General features: G+C 40.8%; 1 protein-coding gene across 3 annotated transcripts in view; it reads left to right on the top strand.

The window, feature by feature from the left end:
* ACSS1 (acyl-CoA synthetase short chain family member 1) overlaps window positions 1-11,139 on the top strand; it is a 34,231-nt gene extending 23,092 nt beyond the window's left edge. For all 3 annotated transcript variants that reach the window (XM_077925474.1, XM_028725010.2, XM_077925475.1), the window contains 6 exons: window positions 3,067-3,179; window positions 3,634-3,760; window positions 4,832-4,959; window positions 5,923-5,986; window positions 8,282-8,400; window positions 9,926-11,139. In XM_077925474.1, the coding sequence (XP_077781600.1) occupies window positions 3,067-3,179; window positions 3,634-3,760; window positions 4,832-4,959; window positions 5,923-5,986; window positions 8,282-8,400; window positions 9,926-10,102 (728 nt within the window). In that variant the 3' untranslated portion in view covers window positions 10,103-11,139. The remainder of the gene's footprint in view (window positions 1-3,066; window positions 3,180-3,633; window positions 3,761-4,831; window positions 4,960-5,922; window positions 5,987-8,281; window positions 8,401-9,925) is intronic.
* Window positions 11,140-13,825: the final 2,686 nt, after the last annotated feature.

Here is a 13,825-nt window from a genome sequence, read left to right as displayed (position 1 = left end):
GATCCCAGAGCGGTTCTAAAATAATTACATTAACACAATAAAATGTAGTCATTGAGAAGCATTGCAATATAATTTTCTTTGAAGCACCTTTTTAAGATAACCAACAAACCAATAGCACCTAGTACCCAAATCCAATTTAAAAAAAACTAAAGCAAGAACCATTAACTGTTGTTTAAGATGCATACCAATGCAGCACTTAAGTTTGAGAGAAAATAATGATAACTATATGGGAACAATTCTCAAGTTGAAACTTAAGTCTTGGAAGTCAGTACTATACACTTCATACCTTTCCCTGTTGAATTTTGTGCTTGTGATTATTTTACATGTGAGTTTATTTCTGTTTCCTTTCTTATAAAAGGAGTAGCGTGTTCTGTTTCCCCAGTTAAGAGGACAAACAGGATAAAGGGACTAATGCCTTAAAAGTGCTATATGCACGATAAATAGTAACAATAGCTTTAATGTATTTTGCAATGATTTGTAATTAGGGCAAACATCCATTACCTTTGAGACATCCCAAATAATTTCCCTGTTAGCATATAAGCCATGTTTGAGCCCTGATCTCCATAAATAGGGGGTGGGGTAGGGAGATGAAGGATTGCTGTTTTGTGCCAACTAGGACAGCCCTACCCTCTCCTTTTCCAACCTTCACAGGGCAATCAGGAGACAAAATCCCTAGATATGAATAGCAAAAATTACACATTTACCAGTAGCTCTTCATTTGCAGTAAATCACAGTTATCAAAGGAATTGAATACAACTGTTGGATATGGCTTTCTTTATTTGTAGGGCCTAATATTCCGGCGGTTTTATTACTTTTGCTTCTTTTTGTGTATCTGTTAGTGTTAGGCTATAAAAGATCTGATTAAGGTTGAAATCTCTGATCTGATTTAACATTTATCCTGAGAGAAATGAGGAAAGAATGATTAAGAGGCTCAGTCCTGAATTGAAAATAATCGCAGAATGCCCATAATGGGTGGGAGAATCTAATCCTATATAATAATAGTATTTTAGTCTCATAAACCGCTTTTCAAGCAAACCATTTGAAGTGCTGTGAAAACAGCACAAGGAAGCACATTCCATAATATCCTTGCACTTCTATCACTGCTGTTGAAATTACTTGCTAAGTATATGAAATTGGGTTGAATACAATTTTCTTGGCAGCTTCATGTTGGGAAGAGAAATAAAACAAGCTGCGTCCCTGTATTTTTGCACAGGAACTGATACCTTCCCTATACTAGTCACTGCAACATGTTAAGAACTTGTCCCCAAAGATGCCACTATAGATGCTTTAGTGTGGTTTCATGAAGTGACTAGAGTCCCATTGGCACCACCATAGCCAGTTGTCAGGTATGATAGGAACTGTAGTCCAAGAACATATGGGAATCTATAGTTGCTTGCCCCTCCTTTAAGATGTGGTTGTCTCCCCCGCCCAGCAGCATTCATCTTTTTCCATTGTGGATGGTTTAGCAGTCCATATAAAGTAGGCTAGAAATCTAAATTTTAACCTGGATCTGCAGGTGCCCATCCTTGCTCTTAACCATTGTGTGGCTAGGGACAGAGACAAAATTGAGTTTGTTAAAAAGGAGCTTGCCAAGGAAAATTTTATGTCTGGGAGAATAATCATTTCTGTGGCTCTTGATAATGCTGGGCTTCTGGTGTAGTATACCCACCCTTGGGAGTCCAGATTGATGGGGATCCTGTGGAAGATGGCATCTATGTACAAAGCATGGTCTGAAGACACATGGCACAGTTTAGTTGAAGCTAAAGTTCTGGTCAGTGCCTGGGAGCCCCATGTATGCTGCCTGGAGTTTTATCATGGGAGAAAAGCACTGCCCGTACGGGCCAGTCGTGTCCGACTCTAGGGTTGTGCGCCCATCTCACTTAAGAGGCCGGGGGCCAGCGCTGTCCGAAGACACTTCCGGGTCACGTGGCCAGCGTGACAAGCTGCATCTGGCGAGCCAGCGCAGCACACGGAAACGCCGTTTACCTTCCCGCCAGTAAGCGGTCCCTATTTATCTACTTGCACCCAGGGGTGCTTTCGAACTGCTAGGTTGGCAGGCGCTGGGACCGAGCAACGGGAGCGCACCCCGCCGTGGGGATTCGAACCGCCGACCTGACGATCGGCAAGTCCTAGGCACTGAGGTTTTACCCACAGCGCCACCCGCGTCCCATATATATATATATATATATATATATATATATATATATGTGTGTGTGTGTGTATATATATATATATATATATATATATATATATATATGTATGTGTGTGTGTGTATGTGTGTGTGTATATATATATATATATATATATATATATATATATATATATATATAAAAATAGATCCATTGCCTATCCATGGGCTTTTGTTAACCTCTCAGGAGCCCTTACCCATACTTGCTCATCATCATCAGAGTCTAGTCTAGTTGGAATCCACCAACTTGCAGTACAAAATGAAGTTTGGGTTCATTCTTGTAATGCCTTTACATGAGCCACCCTACCAATTATTGCTTGTTTCTCCTGGCAGCCTGAGAAGACTAGATTAGAAGCCTCTGTACTGTCACTGACAGATGGGTTGCATCTAGAAATGCTATATTTCTTCCAGTGTTCTCTCTCCCGCCTGCCTGCCTGAATGGGAGAGTTGCCCCCCCCCCCCCCAAAAAAAAAATAAACAGAGATAATTTTATTGATGGGGATTTCAGTAACTGGAAATTTGGAAAACTGAAAAGAAGCAAGTAAGGCCCCACCATATAATAATGCTTATATTTATGTGTGTGTGTGCCTTCAGAGGTTTGAGACTGGGGTGGCAGTCAAACCTTATACCTTCAGATATTCTGCCTCTCAGATGAAAAGACTCCCTTGCAAGGCATGGATGGTGTGGATTGGAATTATTTGTTATATATTGGAATTGTTTGCAAGGTTGTTCTAAGTATTTTTAAAGGGTTCAATCCACTTCCTATTGCAATGAATAATAAACCTGCTATTGTTTTTATTGGGGCTGCACTGTACTGTAGCCTATAGGAGAGCAGAGGATGAATGGATTTCAATTGCTTTCCACCATTTTTCTTCCAGAAACTGGTGGCATTTGCATCGCTCCTCGGCCTTCAGAAAAAGGAGCTGAGATCATTCCTGCCATAGCAATGCGGCCTTTCTATGGGATTACCCCAGTTCTGATGGATGAAAGGGTGAGATTTGTTAAAATATGATCAATGAACATTCAAAGACATAGTGCCTTTTTGGTATATATATTGTTCCTAAACTCCCAAATCATTGTCTCATATCTGTCTACCCACCTACCTACCTACCTACCTACCTATCTCAAACATTAATAAAATCCTGGATAAATGGTTTGCTGCAAAGGATTGTGAAACTTAGATAGAAAGGGGTTGAGGATTGCTTATCATTTATTATTTTCTTTCTAGTCAGACCTGCTATCCAGATAGGACTTTGCTTTTGTTAGGGAAATTGCTGACTATATCAATGCTCTCTAGTCTAGGACTTTGATAGAAGGTTGTGGTTCTCTTGCTGGTGATGTCCTAAATTGTAAATATTAATGAAACATACAGTTAGGCAATATAGTTCAGCTGTTTACGGTAATTGTTATATTGACAGTTGCTTCTTTTTTTTTTGGACTCTCAGGGAAATGTTTTAGAAGGCAATGATGTCTCTGGAGCTCTCTGCATAGCACAGCCTTGGCCAGGTATAGCAAGGACCATCTATGGAGACCACCAGAGATTTGTAGAAGCTTATTTCAAAGCTTACCCAGGTGAGAGTGGAAACACTGGTGCAAGTAGTGCACCATAATTTTTGCATAAGTTGCTAATTATTTTCTTTTGACAGTACTGTATAGCATATGTGACACTTCAAAAAAGAAAGAAAAATCAATTTTGTACCAGCAATTTCTTGATATTGCAGCTTGTATTAGCCAAGCCAGTTAAGCATATGTCTCTGTATATGTAAAGCCAACAGTGATACAAATGAAAAGTTGTGAAACATATTTACTAATTGGTGGTGTTTATACATTATTTTATGTACATACTTCTAAAATGTCACCTATGAGGAAATAACCCATGGGTTATTTCCTCCCATTTTTTAAAAAAATTACCAATGAGTGGTTATGAATCATGTTCTCCAGAAGCGGCTTAGTCATGCTGGCCACATGACCCGGAAGCTGTACGCCGGCTCCCTCGGCCAGTAAAGCAAGATGAGCGCCGCAACCCCAGAGTCGTCCGCAACTGGACTTAACTGTCAGGGGTCCTTTAGCTTTATCTTACTAGCCAGGATGGCTCTGTCCTTCTTCCACAGTCAGAGGCTGCAATTGCTTCCGAAGACCCGTTGCTAGAAACAATTGCAGGGGAGAATGTTGCTCTTGTGCTCAGATCCTGCCTGCGGGTTTCCCTGGTTGGCCATTGAGGTAACAGGATGCTGGACTAAGTTGGCTGTTGGCCTGATCCCAGCAGAGCTTTTCGCATGTTCTTATGACCAGAATTGGAAACCACAAACATGTTCAGTTGTGGCACAAAGCGTTTATGCTGGAGGAACCTTCCGATGGAGAAGAAGCTTTTTGACAATGGAATGGGCTCCCTCGGAAGATGGCGGCCTCTCCTTCCTTGGAGGTTTTTAAGCAGAGGTCGGGTGGCCATCTGCAAGGAATTCTTTAGCTGAGACCCCTGCATTACAGGGGGTTGGACTAGATGACCCTCAGGGTCCCTTCCCACTTTACAATTCTGTGATTCTAAATTATTCTGTAAGGACTAATGGACAGTGCCCATTCTGATGTTGAATTTTAGTGCTGCCATCAAAGGCATTAACGGACACTGCTTGTTTGTTGTTACAGGTTATTATTTTACAGGTGATGGTGCTTATAGAACTAAAGAAGGCTATTACCAGATAACGGGGCGAATGGATGATGTCCTCAACATCAGTGGGCACAGACTTGGAACTGCAGAGATTGAAGATGCTATGGTAATTACTAGGGCAATGAAAAGTGTTGGCCCTAATTAAGTTAAGTCAGTGGGAACATAATTGACCATCGGGGAATCACACTAATCCACAAGATTTTCATTTTAGGGCTTGCTCACATATTGGTATTCATTGACATCTTCATTGTGGCATTAAGAGATAACTTGCTTATGTGGTTACAGATTAGTTACCACAGACAGTCTACCACCTGATATCACCATAAACACAATTATTAAGAAGGAAACGGTTCACACATCTGGTGAAGAGTCAGTGGCTGATGAGAGATCAAGGCCTAGTCTTTTCAAATAAGTTAGAGGGTAAACTCAGGAATACCACATCAGACTACGTATAAGAAAACACCCTTGTATATACAAAACAATATACAGTGATGCCCCGCAAGACGAACGCCTCGCAAGACGGAAAACCCGCTAGACAAAAGGGTTTTCCGTCGCGGAGGCGCTTCGCAAAACAAATTTCCCTATGGGGTTGCTTCGCAAGACGAAAAAATTTTGCGCGTCCCCGCGGGTTTTTTCCGCTCCCCCCCCCTTTTCCTAAGCCGCCAAGCCGCCTATCAGCTGTTCCGCTGATAACCCGCTTAACAGCTGATCGCGAAAAGCCGCTAGACAGCTGTAGCGCTAATCCGCTAAGCTGTCAATGGGCTTGCTTCGCAAGACGAAAAAACCGCTAGACGAAGAGAATCGCGGAACGGATTCTTTTCGTCTTGCGAAGCACCACTGTATTGTGAAGTGGTGTTCTAGCCGAACCTTCTCACTGATCTGCCAGATTTGTGTGTGTGGGAACCTCTTTTCTTTTTTCCATGGAGTAACGTTCCATTACAGAAACTGCTGGTGGCAGTTTGAAGAACTAGGCCCAAGTGACATGCATGCATGCATGCATGAATCTATTCACGCAACTTGTAAAAGGAAGGCATGAAGCATAACTTTATTTTTTTATGTCTTTTTAAAGGATGAACATCCTGCAGTACCTGAAACAGCAGTGATTAGTTATCCGCATGATATCAAAGGGGAAGGTAAGCAAATGAAATGTTTTGAAGATATTATTCAAATACTTAATTTCATGTTTAATTATTGCTTTTTATAGGTTCAGATAAGGAAAGGTATGGTTTAATACAAAAAAATAATAGATTCTATTTCAGGTGCCTCTGTTACCAGTTTGATCAGATGTGCAGAATCAGAATTTTAAAACATACCGTATTTTTCGCTCTATAACACGCACCTGACCATAACAAGCACATCGTTTTTAGAGGAGGAAAACAAGGGAAAAAACATTCTGAATGAAACAGTGGATGTATCATTTTTGTGCTTCATGCTGTGGCCACAGACATGTGATCTGATGGTGAATTTGGGGTGACCCAATGCAAAGATCCTGAGGATCCATGTGGGTCTATGCTTTTTAACCACGTTTTTGCACCATTGCAGCCCCAGGCAACAGTGGGTGTGTGATTTTTGGGGGGCAGGCTGTAGCCATGGGCATGCTATGTGATCTGATGCTGAATTTGGGGTGACCCAATGCAAAGATCCTGAGGATCCATGTGGATCCATGCTTTTTAACCACGTTTTTGCACCATTGCAGCCCCAGGCAACAGTGGGTGCGTGATTTTGGGGGGGTAGGCTGTAGCCATGGACATGCTATGTGATCTGATGGTGAATTTGGGGTGACCCAATGCAAAGATCCTGAGGATCCATGTGGATCTATGCTTTGTAACCACATTTTAAGTGGGGAGGGAAGGAAAAACAAAGAAGGGAAAAGGAGCACGAGAGGGGTGTGCAGAGAAGCAGCTGGCTAAGAATGCAGGAGAGGGATTTAACGGGAGGGAGGAAAGAAAGGCAATAGTTTCCCCCCACCCAAAGCAGCCAGCTCTCTCTCTCTCTCCCTCTCTCTCTCTCCCCCACCTACATGTTGCCTGCTAGTCCCTAGACGCAGCACCGGAGCACAGAGAGGAATTAGAAGGAACGACTCTCCTTTCCCCTCTGCTTGCCTGGAGGGGAGGGGCTTTCCCTGCTCTTTGTTCCGTTTGAGCAAACACAGCAACGAAACAGAGGGGGGTGGGCAGTAAGACCCTGAGGCAGAATGCAGGAAAGCAGCCACTTCCTCTTTTCAGGTTTCCCTTCTCCGTGACTTGCGATTTGATTTTTGTCTGATTTTTTGGCTCCAGGGACCACACATTCGCTCCATAACACGCACAGACATTTCCCCTTCCTTTTTAGGAGAAAAAATCTGCGTGTTATAGAGGGAAAAATACGGTACTGCCGGATTAATAGTATTTCATTGAATTGAAATGCTTTTGCTTAAAACATTTAGCAACAGGATTTGTTTAACAGGGTCAGCTTATAAACCAAATTCATGATACCTTGATCCAAGAATTCTCGCACAAGGAGTAGTGCTTTTGATTTCTCATATTTGATTCTCTTTCGGTACATAAGGAAGCACATGTAGAATAATCCAGTATTTATATATTTATAAGATTTCTTACCCCTCACGATGTAGAACATGAGACACTTAATATCAGGGTCATGGGTTTGAGCCCACTTTGGGCAAAAGATTCCTGCATTGCTGGGGGTTGGACTAGACAACCTTTGTGGTCCCTTCCAACTCCCTAGTTCTATGATTCTAGAAAAACTTTGAACACCTTAGTATTTTGAGGATTCATTACTCAAAATGTGGCATGATTTGGCATTAAAGCTTTTGGTTTTAAGGCTGCAATGCTATACGGTGGTACCTCGGGTTACATATGCTTCAGGTTACATACGCTTCAGGTTACAGACTCCACTAACTCAGAAATATTACCTCAGGTTAAGAACTTTGCTTCAGGATGAGAACAGAAATTGTGCTCCAGCGGCATGGCAGCAGCAGGAGGTCCCATTAGCTAAAGTGGTGCTTCAGGTTAAGAACAGTTTCAGGTTAAGAACAGACCTCCGGAACGAATTAAGTATGTAACCAGAGGTACCACTGTACACACTTACTTGGGATTAAATCCCATTTAACTCATATGACTCCCCTTTAAGTAGACATGTGTAAGTCTGCACTGCAATAATATTTTCACAACTGTATCTAAGAATGGTACTTGAATTTTAAACATTTTTAAACAATGAAGAAAAACTACATTGATCAGAACAGGAATTTTAGCATAATTTCTTAACTTGACTAGAAAAGAATATCCTCACACTTCATTGCTTTAGGCAAGACTTTCACACTTCATTGCACTCAGCAATGGGCTATTCTACATGTGCTGTCTTATGTAGTGAAAAGGAAGAGTCGAGAGTAGTTTAATGTATAGTAAATGAACTGTGGTCCTTTCTTCCAGCTGCATTTGCTTTCATAGTTCTAAAAGATGAGAAAGCACATCCAGAAACAGTCACCAAAGAGCTAAGGGCAATAGTTGCCTCCAAGATAGCCAAGTATGCTGTGCCTGATCATGTTCTGGTAAGTTCTTCAGGATCAGAATTTGTCTTTAATAATGTCAGGCTACAGGGGGTCAACATGCATCTACTGACCTTCCTTATGGCACTGGGGACAATTTCTAGAGGAGAAACAGGTATCTCCCAGACTCCTCTTAGACTAGTTTGGTTAAAGGGACTTAGCAGTACTCACCTGTTTCCCACTTCTTTAACGGTGAAATGGGGACAGCTGTTTATGGGGGCAGGTTGTCCATTATTGACTAGAAGTGCTTGAACAGAATAATTGATCGACATTTTCCATAGGCTTTTTTCATCTTGGTAATCCATGACTTAAGAGGAATAGCTCCAGTCATGTTTTTTTGAATGCAGTTGCCTTCATTTAGTAATGGCCAGACAGATTTTTCTTGATTTAGCAAACACTGCATTAGCCAGATGACCCTTGAACTAGGGGGTGACTTTCTTTTACTTCCAAAATATATTGTCCTCTGTTATAGTGCTACCGCTTTACACAAAACTTACTTCATGATTAATTCCCTTATAGTCCTTTTATAAAATGGCATTACTAAGCCTTTTACTAAACCCTGGCTTCATATTACTAGACTGTTGTTGTTTTTCGAAGCCTAAGTTCCTACTACTTGACTTGTGCCACCGTTATTCTTTGTCCTCTGTACATATACAACTTTTCTTTTAAAGGTAGTATCAGACGTGTCTTTTTGCATATGTTTACATTTACCACTTCATGAACATGGCTAAAAGATCACATAGGCACAAAACAATGGCACTGTCCAGATGCAAAGGGTAACCTATTATAAGAATGTGCCGTCAGGCTTGGGCTTAAGCAGACCCGTTACTTTCTTCTATGCATGCAAGGGTAGGAAGTTTAAAGTTTCCTTTTGCTGCTTGGTTTCTTGTTATGTTCAAATTCAGGAAAGCTGTCACATCTTCAAGCCATACTTAAAACATACTTGGATCAAACCAGAATTTCAGATTGTGGTGTTTTCCAAGTACAGTGGTGCCCCGCAAGACGAATGCCTCGCAAAACGAAAAACTCGCTAGACGAAAGGGTTTTCCGTTTTTTGAGTCGTTCCGCAAGACGAATTTCCCTATGGGCTTGCTTCGCAACGTCTTGTGAGTTCTTGCGAGTTTGTTTCCTTTTTCTTAAAACCGCTAAGCCGTTAATAGCCGCTAAGCCACTAATCCGCTAATAGCCGCTAAGCCACTAATAGCCATGCTTCGCAAGACGAAAAAACCGCAAGACGAAGAGACTCGCGGAACGGATTAATTTTGTCTTGCAAGGCACCACTGTAACTTTCTTGAACAAACCAGTTTTGCCATTTTTGGACATGGTAGGAAACCACAGTTTGTTCCAAATTGCAAAAGAACACTTAAACTTTTTCCATTTGCAGTTCTTGTAATGGGGAAACCATGGTTTTCTTTTATGTCAGAACCAGGCCAGAGGCTGAAAGCTGTATGTGTCTGGCTTAATTTAACATATTATTGTCATAGTTGTTCACTCTCACAATAACACAATTCTTCCCCTTCTCAAACAGGTAGTGAAGCGCCTTCCTAAAACTCGCTCAGGGAAAATAATGAGAAGGTTGCTACGGAAAATAGTGACAGGCAATGTCAGCGATATGGGAGATATCACCACACTGGATGACTCCAGTGTCATTGAAGAAATACTTGATGCATATGCAAAGTACAAAATTAAGCATCCTACTTTGTAATGAGAAGCTGTGAGGATATGTTCCTTTAGAAACCCCGAGAAACGAAAGGAACCATCAAAGACGCACAAGTTTTCAAGGAATTCTGCTTAATCATGTGAGGCTCAGAAGATTCTCCTTCTGAAAAATACATACAGTATATCACAATACCGTTTGTGTGTATTTCACTGCACTTTGCCTTTCTTTGAAACTATGCAGCATATAGGTTAGATCCTGATATTTTGGGTATCCTGCCTATCTTTTTTAATACTTTATTAAAACCACGCAGAGTGGGAACTCTAAAGTAGAAAGCATTACTTCAACCTTAAAACCAGTGCCTTGGAAATATTAATCACTCTTTGAACTTACTCTTGGGGGAAATGCTCTCTTCTGAGTAACCCATGATATCTTTCTGGATACTGCATTCATTAACAGCAGAGGGACATTATTCATTTAAGTAGAATAAATTATTTTTCATATTTTGTGAAAGCAAATTTTAATTAGGAATAACTGAAAGATAAAATTTTAATAAGGATATATAATATATGCTTATATGGCTTGAGGAAAAATGTGTAGAGAAAAAAAGCATTTCTTCACCTTACATGGAACTTAAAATGACTACAAAACTATCATTTCCTAAAATTAGTAATCAAACAAAAATAACATTGAAAGGAATCTTGTTGAAGCTTATTTGGGAGTAAATTTACACATTTGAACTCATTGAAAGGGTTTGCACAGAACCAAGAAGAAGGGTGGGAGACAAAAAGCCTCAAAGGGGAGGGGAATGTTTTAAAAGGAAACCAGAGGGTTTTGGCTGATATTATGGACATGCAGTGTTTTATTGATCCTGTGACCAAATAAATCCAATTCAAAAAATCCTGACCTCGGATAGACACTTGCTGAACAAGGAAGTTCTATTTTTGACACAATTTGCTTTTACTGGAAAGGTTGCTCATTTTTCTTTTGATGATACAGTCATAACACCTCTTAGGATTCCTTTGTATTCAAATAATATATTGCCTACTTTTTATTCCCTTTACAAATAAATATGTTGAGGTTTGTGTCTATGTATGTATGTATGTATGTATGTACGCAAACACACATGGGGGTATGTGCAAAACTGGGTCTTTGACCCAAGTGACAGAAAGCCTAGTTTCGGCCCTGCAAACCGTATTGCTTTTAACAAACAGAAAATGGAAATAGCATATTTCTGAAAATCTTCATTGAAAATTCATTGTTAACTGTCTGTATGAGAAAAAATCTGCTATAGTTTTTACAGCCAGTTATTATTGATACTTTATGCTAGGTTTATAAAAAGGCATATAATGGCATATTGTATCAAAACCATATTAGGATTCAAAGGGCTGCAGCTAAGTAATACAAATATTAAAATACCTGAGTTAGTACATTAACTGGACTGTGCCTCTATTCCAAAGGGCAGGAACATTTATGAAGGGGTTGAAGTATTAGGATACAGATCTGTATGTCTTTGCAAAGAGCTTCTATGGTTGCAGCTTTTGAACTGGAAGAATTCTTTGGCCAAAACCTCAAACTTCATCAAACAGGAAGGGACTTCTTTTCATTTGCTTTTAAGCATGCTAGGCAATCTTCTCTCCGATCTCTGCCTTTTATTAGGTAGCATAAATTATCCAATGCTGCATTTTGGAGCCAAAAGGAACTGTTGGAAGGCTCACTTCTAGTAGTTTATCCTACCAACACAGAAAATTGGTGCCATCTAATGGCCACTAGGCAGCATATCTTAAGGGAATTGGAATCTCCCTTGATTAAACAAATCTTTGCTGATTTCTAGGCTGCTCGTAATCTATAAAAATATCCACTGTGGCAGTCTAATGTACACTTTCCTACAGAAGGTCTACATAGTCCCCTCATATGTTCTTCAAACACCTGAATATGGCTTCACTCCCTCAAAACAGCTATGCTTGGGACATGATAACAGCAGCCCGCACTCCCACCACAGACCAAGAGGAATGATAGCGTCTTTATTTTTGGAGAATATATGCTTTACAAACAAATATTCTGTATTAAAACAGCAGCTTCTGAGTGAAATTGAAACCTATTATGCATTTATTTAATTGAACATGCAATTAATAAATTTGAATATAATTTTAAAAATTCAAATCGGCTTAGCAGTTTTAAAACCAAATTGTGCTATTCTAATTAAAAACAATTACAGTTAATAAGGCTAAGGATAAAAGTTTATCCAAGAAATGCTGAAAAACGTCTGGTCAACAGGTTTAAGGGATCTCCTGGTACACAAAGTTTGCCGGTGGGCTGTCCCTTGTATATGGATCCCCTCAGACATATGGTGTATTGTGTTGGTAGTAGCTGCAGCAATCTGAGAGTGACTGAAAGCTAGCATATTAATTTCTTACAATGCCCTGGAGTGTCCAGCCCTAATATTGCTCCTGGGAATTATGGGAATCAGTAACTAGTCACTAATAGGCCCTGCAGTTGGAAGCCCAGGCCAGGTGTCAGTGATGGTGCTGGTCTCTGGAAACCTTTCTAGGATGCCCAGGTGTGCTAGAATATCAAAATGCTTTCTGTCAGGGATAAGCAGCCCTTTTCAGCTAAAGGTAGCTCTTCCTTCTAGTCAACAGCCGCATGCCAATAGTGGGTGGGTCCAGAGTCAAACGTGTGAATGAAATCTTACCTTCGTACAGTAGGCTGGGTTATAAACACACTCTTCTCTATCCTCCATCCAGATAAGCAAAAGTCATGATCAAAACTCAAGCACGTGTTCCAGCCAGTCAAAAACCCTGAGAGTGTGAACCAGGGCAAGCGAGGAGTGTGGCCTCCTCAGGAGAATTATGTGGTTGCATTTGCTCCCCAGGGGCTGAGGCTACTCACTTCTGCATCAAGCAATGGAATCCTCATTTAAGCCAGAAAGTGCACTTAAGATTCCTCTTGCAACTAATGTTATATGTAAGGTAATATACAGTGCTTTTTTTCTTTAAAAACGCTTAGGGGTATTCCCATTTTCCTACTCATATTGAAATACTGCCCCTCAATGAGGCAAAACTTAGATTCACAAAATGTTCAGGGGTATGTGTGCCCCTGCGTCCCCCCATAAAAAAGCACTGGTAATATATACCATTTACAATTGCAGCAGCGCTCAACTTGACAAAGCTGAGTTACATCTGTATTGGTGCAGAACCTGTCTCTACTCAGACCCTCCTAAGCTGAATTTATTGGATGAAATGTAATTCAGGAAGTGTCCTGGTAGCTTGAAATGTTTCCCTGACGATGTGTGAATATTTCTATTTCTGATGTTGCATATGCACCTACTGATTCTTTGGGGTGATACCCAACTTGCTCAGGTACAGAAAACTCCAGAGGTTATTCCCTCCCAAACCACCTGTTTATATTATTATTATTATTATTATTATTTATCATCATCATCATGATTGTTACATTTGTACACCATCCTTCATCCAAAGATCACAGGCAGGGCGTTTCATGACATAAAAAAACAAAACAGAAAAACAAAATACATAATAAGAACAAAAACAAACCAATATGGACAATACGGCCTTATACCCGAAGGAGCATCTCCACCCCCATCGTTCTGCCCCGACACTGAGGTCCAGCGCCGAGGGCCTTCTGGCGGTTCCCTCGCTGCCAAAAGCAAAGCTACAGGGAACTAGGCAGAGGGCCTTCTCGGTAGTGGCGCCTGCCCTGTGGAACGCCCTCCCATCAGATGTCAAACAGATAAACAACTATCTGACA

Source organism: Podarcis muralis, chromosome 3 (genome assembly GCF_964188315.1).
Source record: "Podarcis muralis chromosome 3, rPodMur119.hap1.1, whole genome shotgun sequence".
NCBI lineage: Eukaryota > Metazoa > Chordata > Lepidosauria > Squamata > Lacertidae > Podarcis > Podarcis muralis.
The sequence above is the reverse complement of the archived record's forward strand: the minus strand, read 5'-3'. Positions and strand labels throughout refer to the sequence as shown.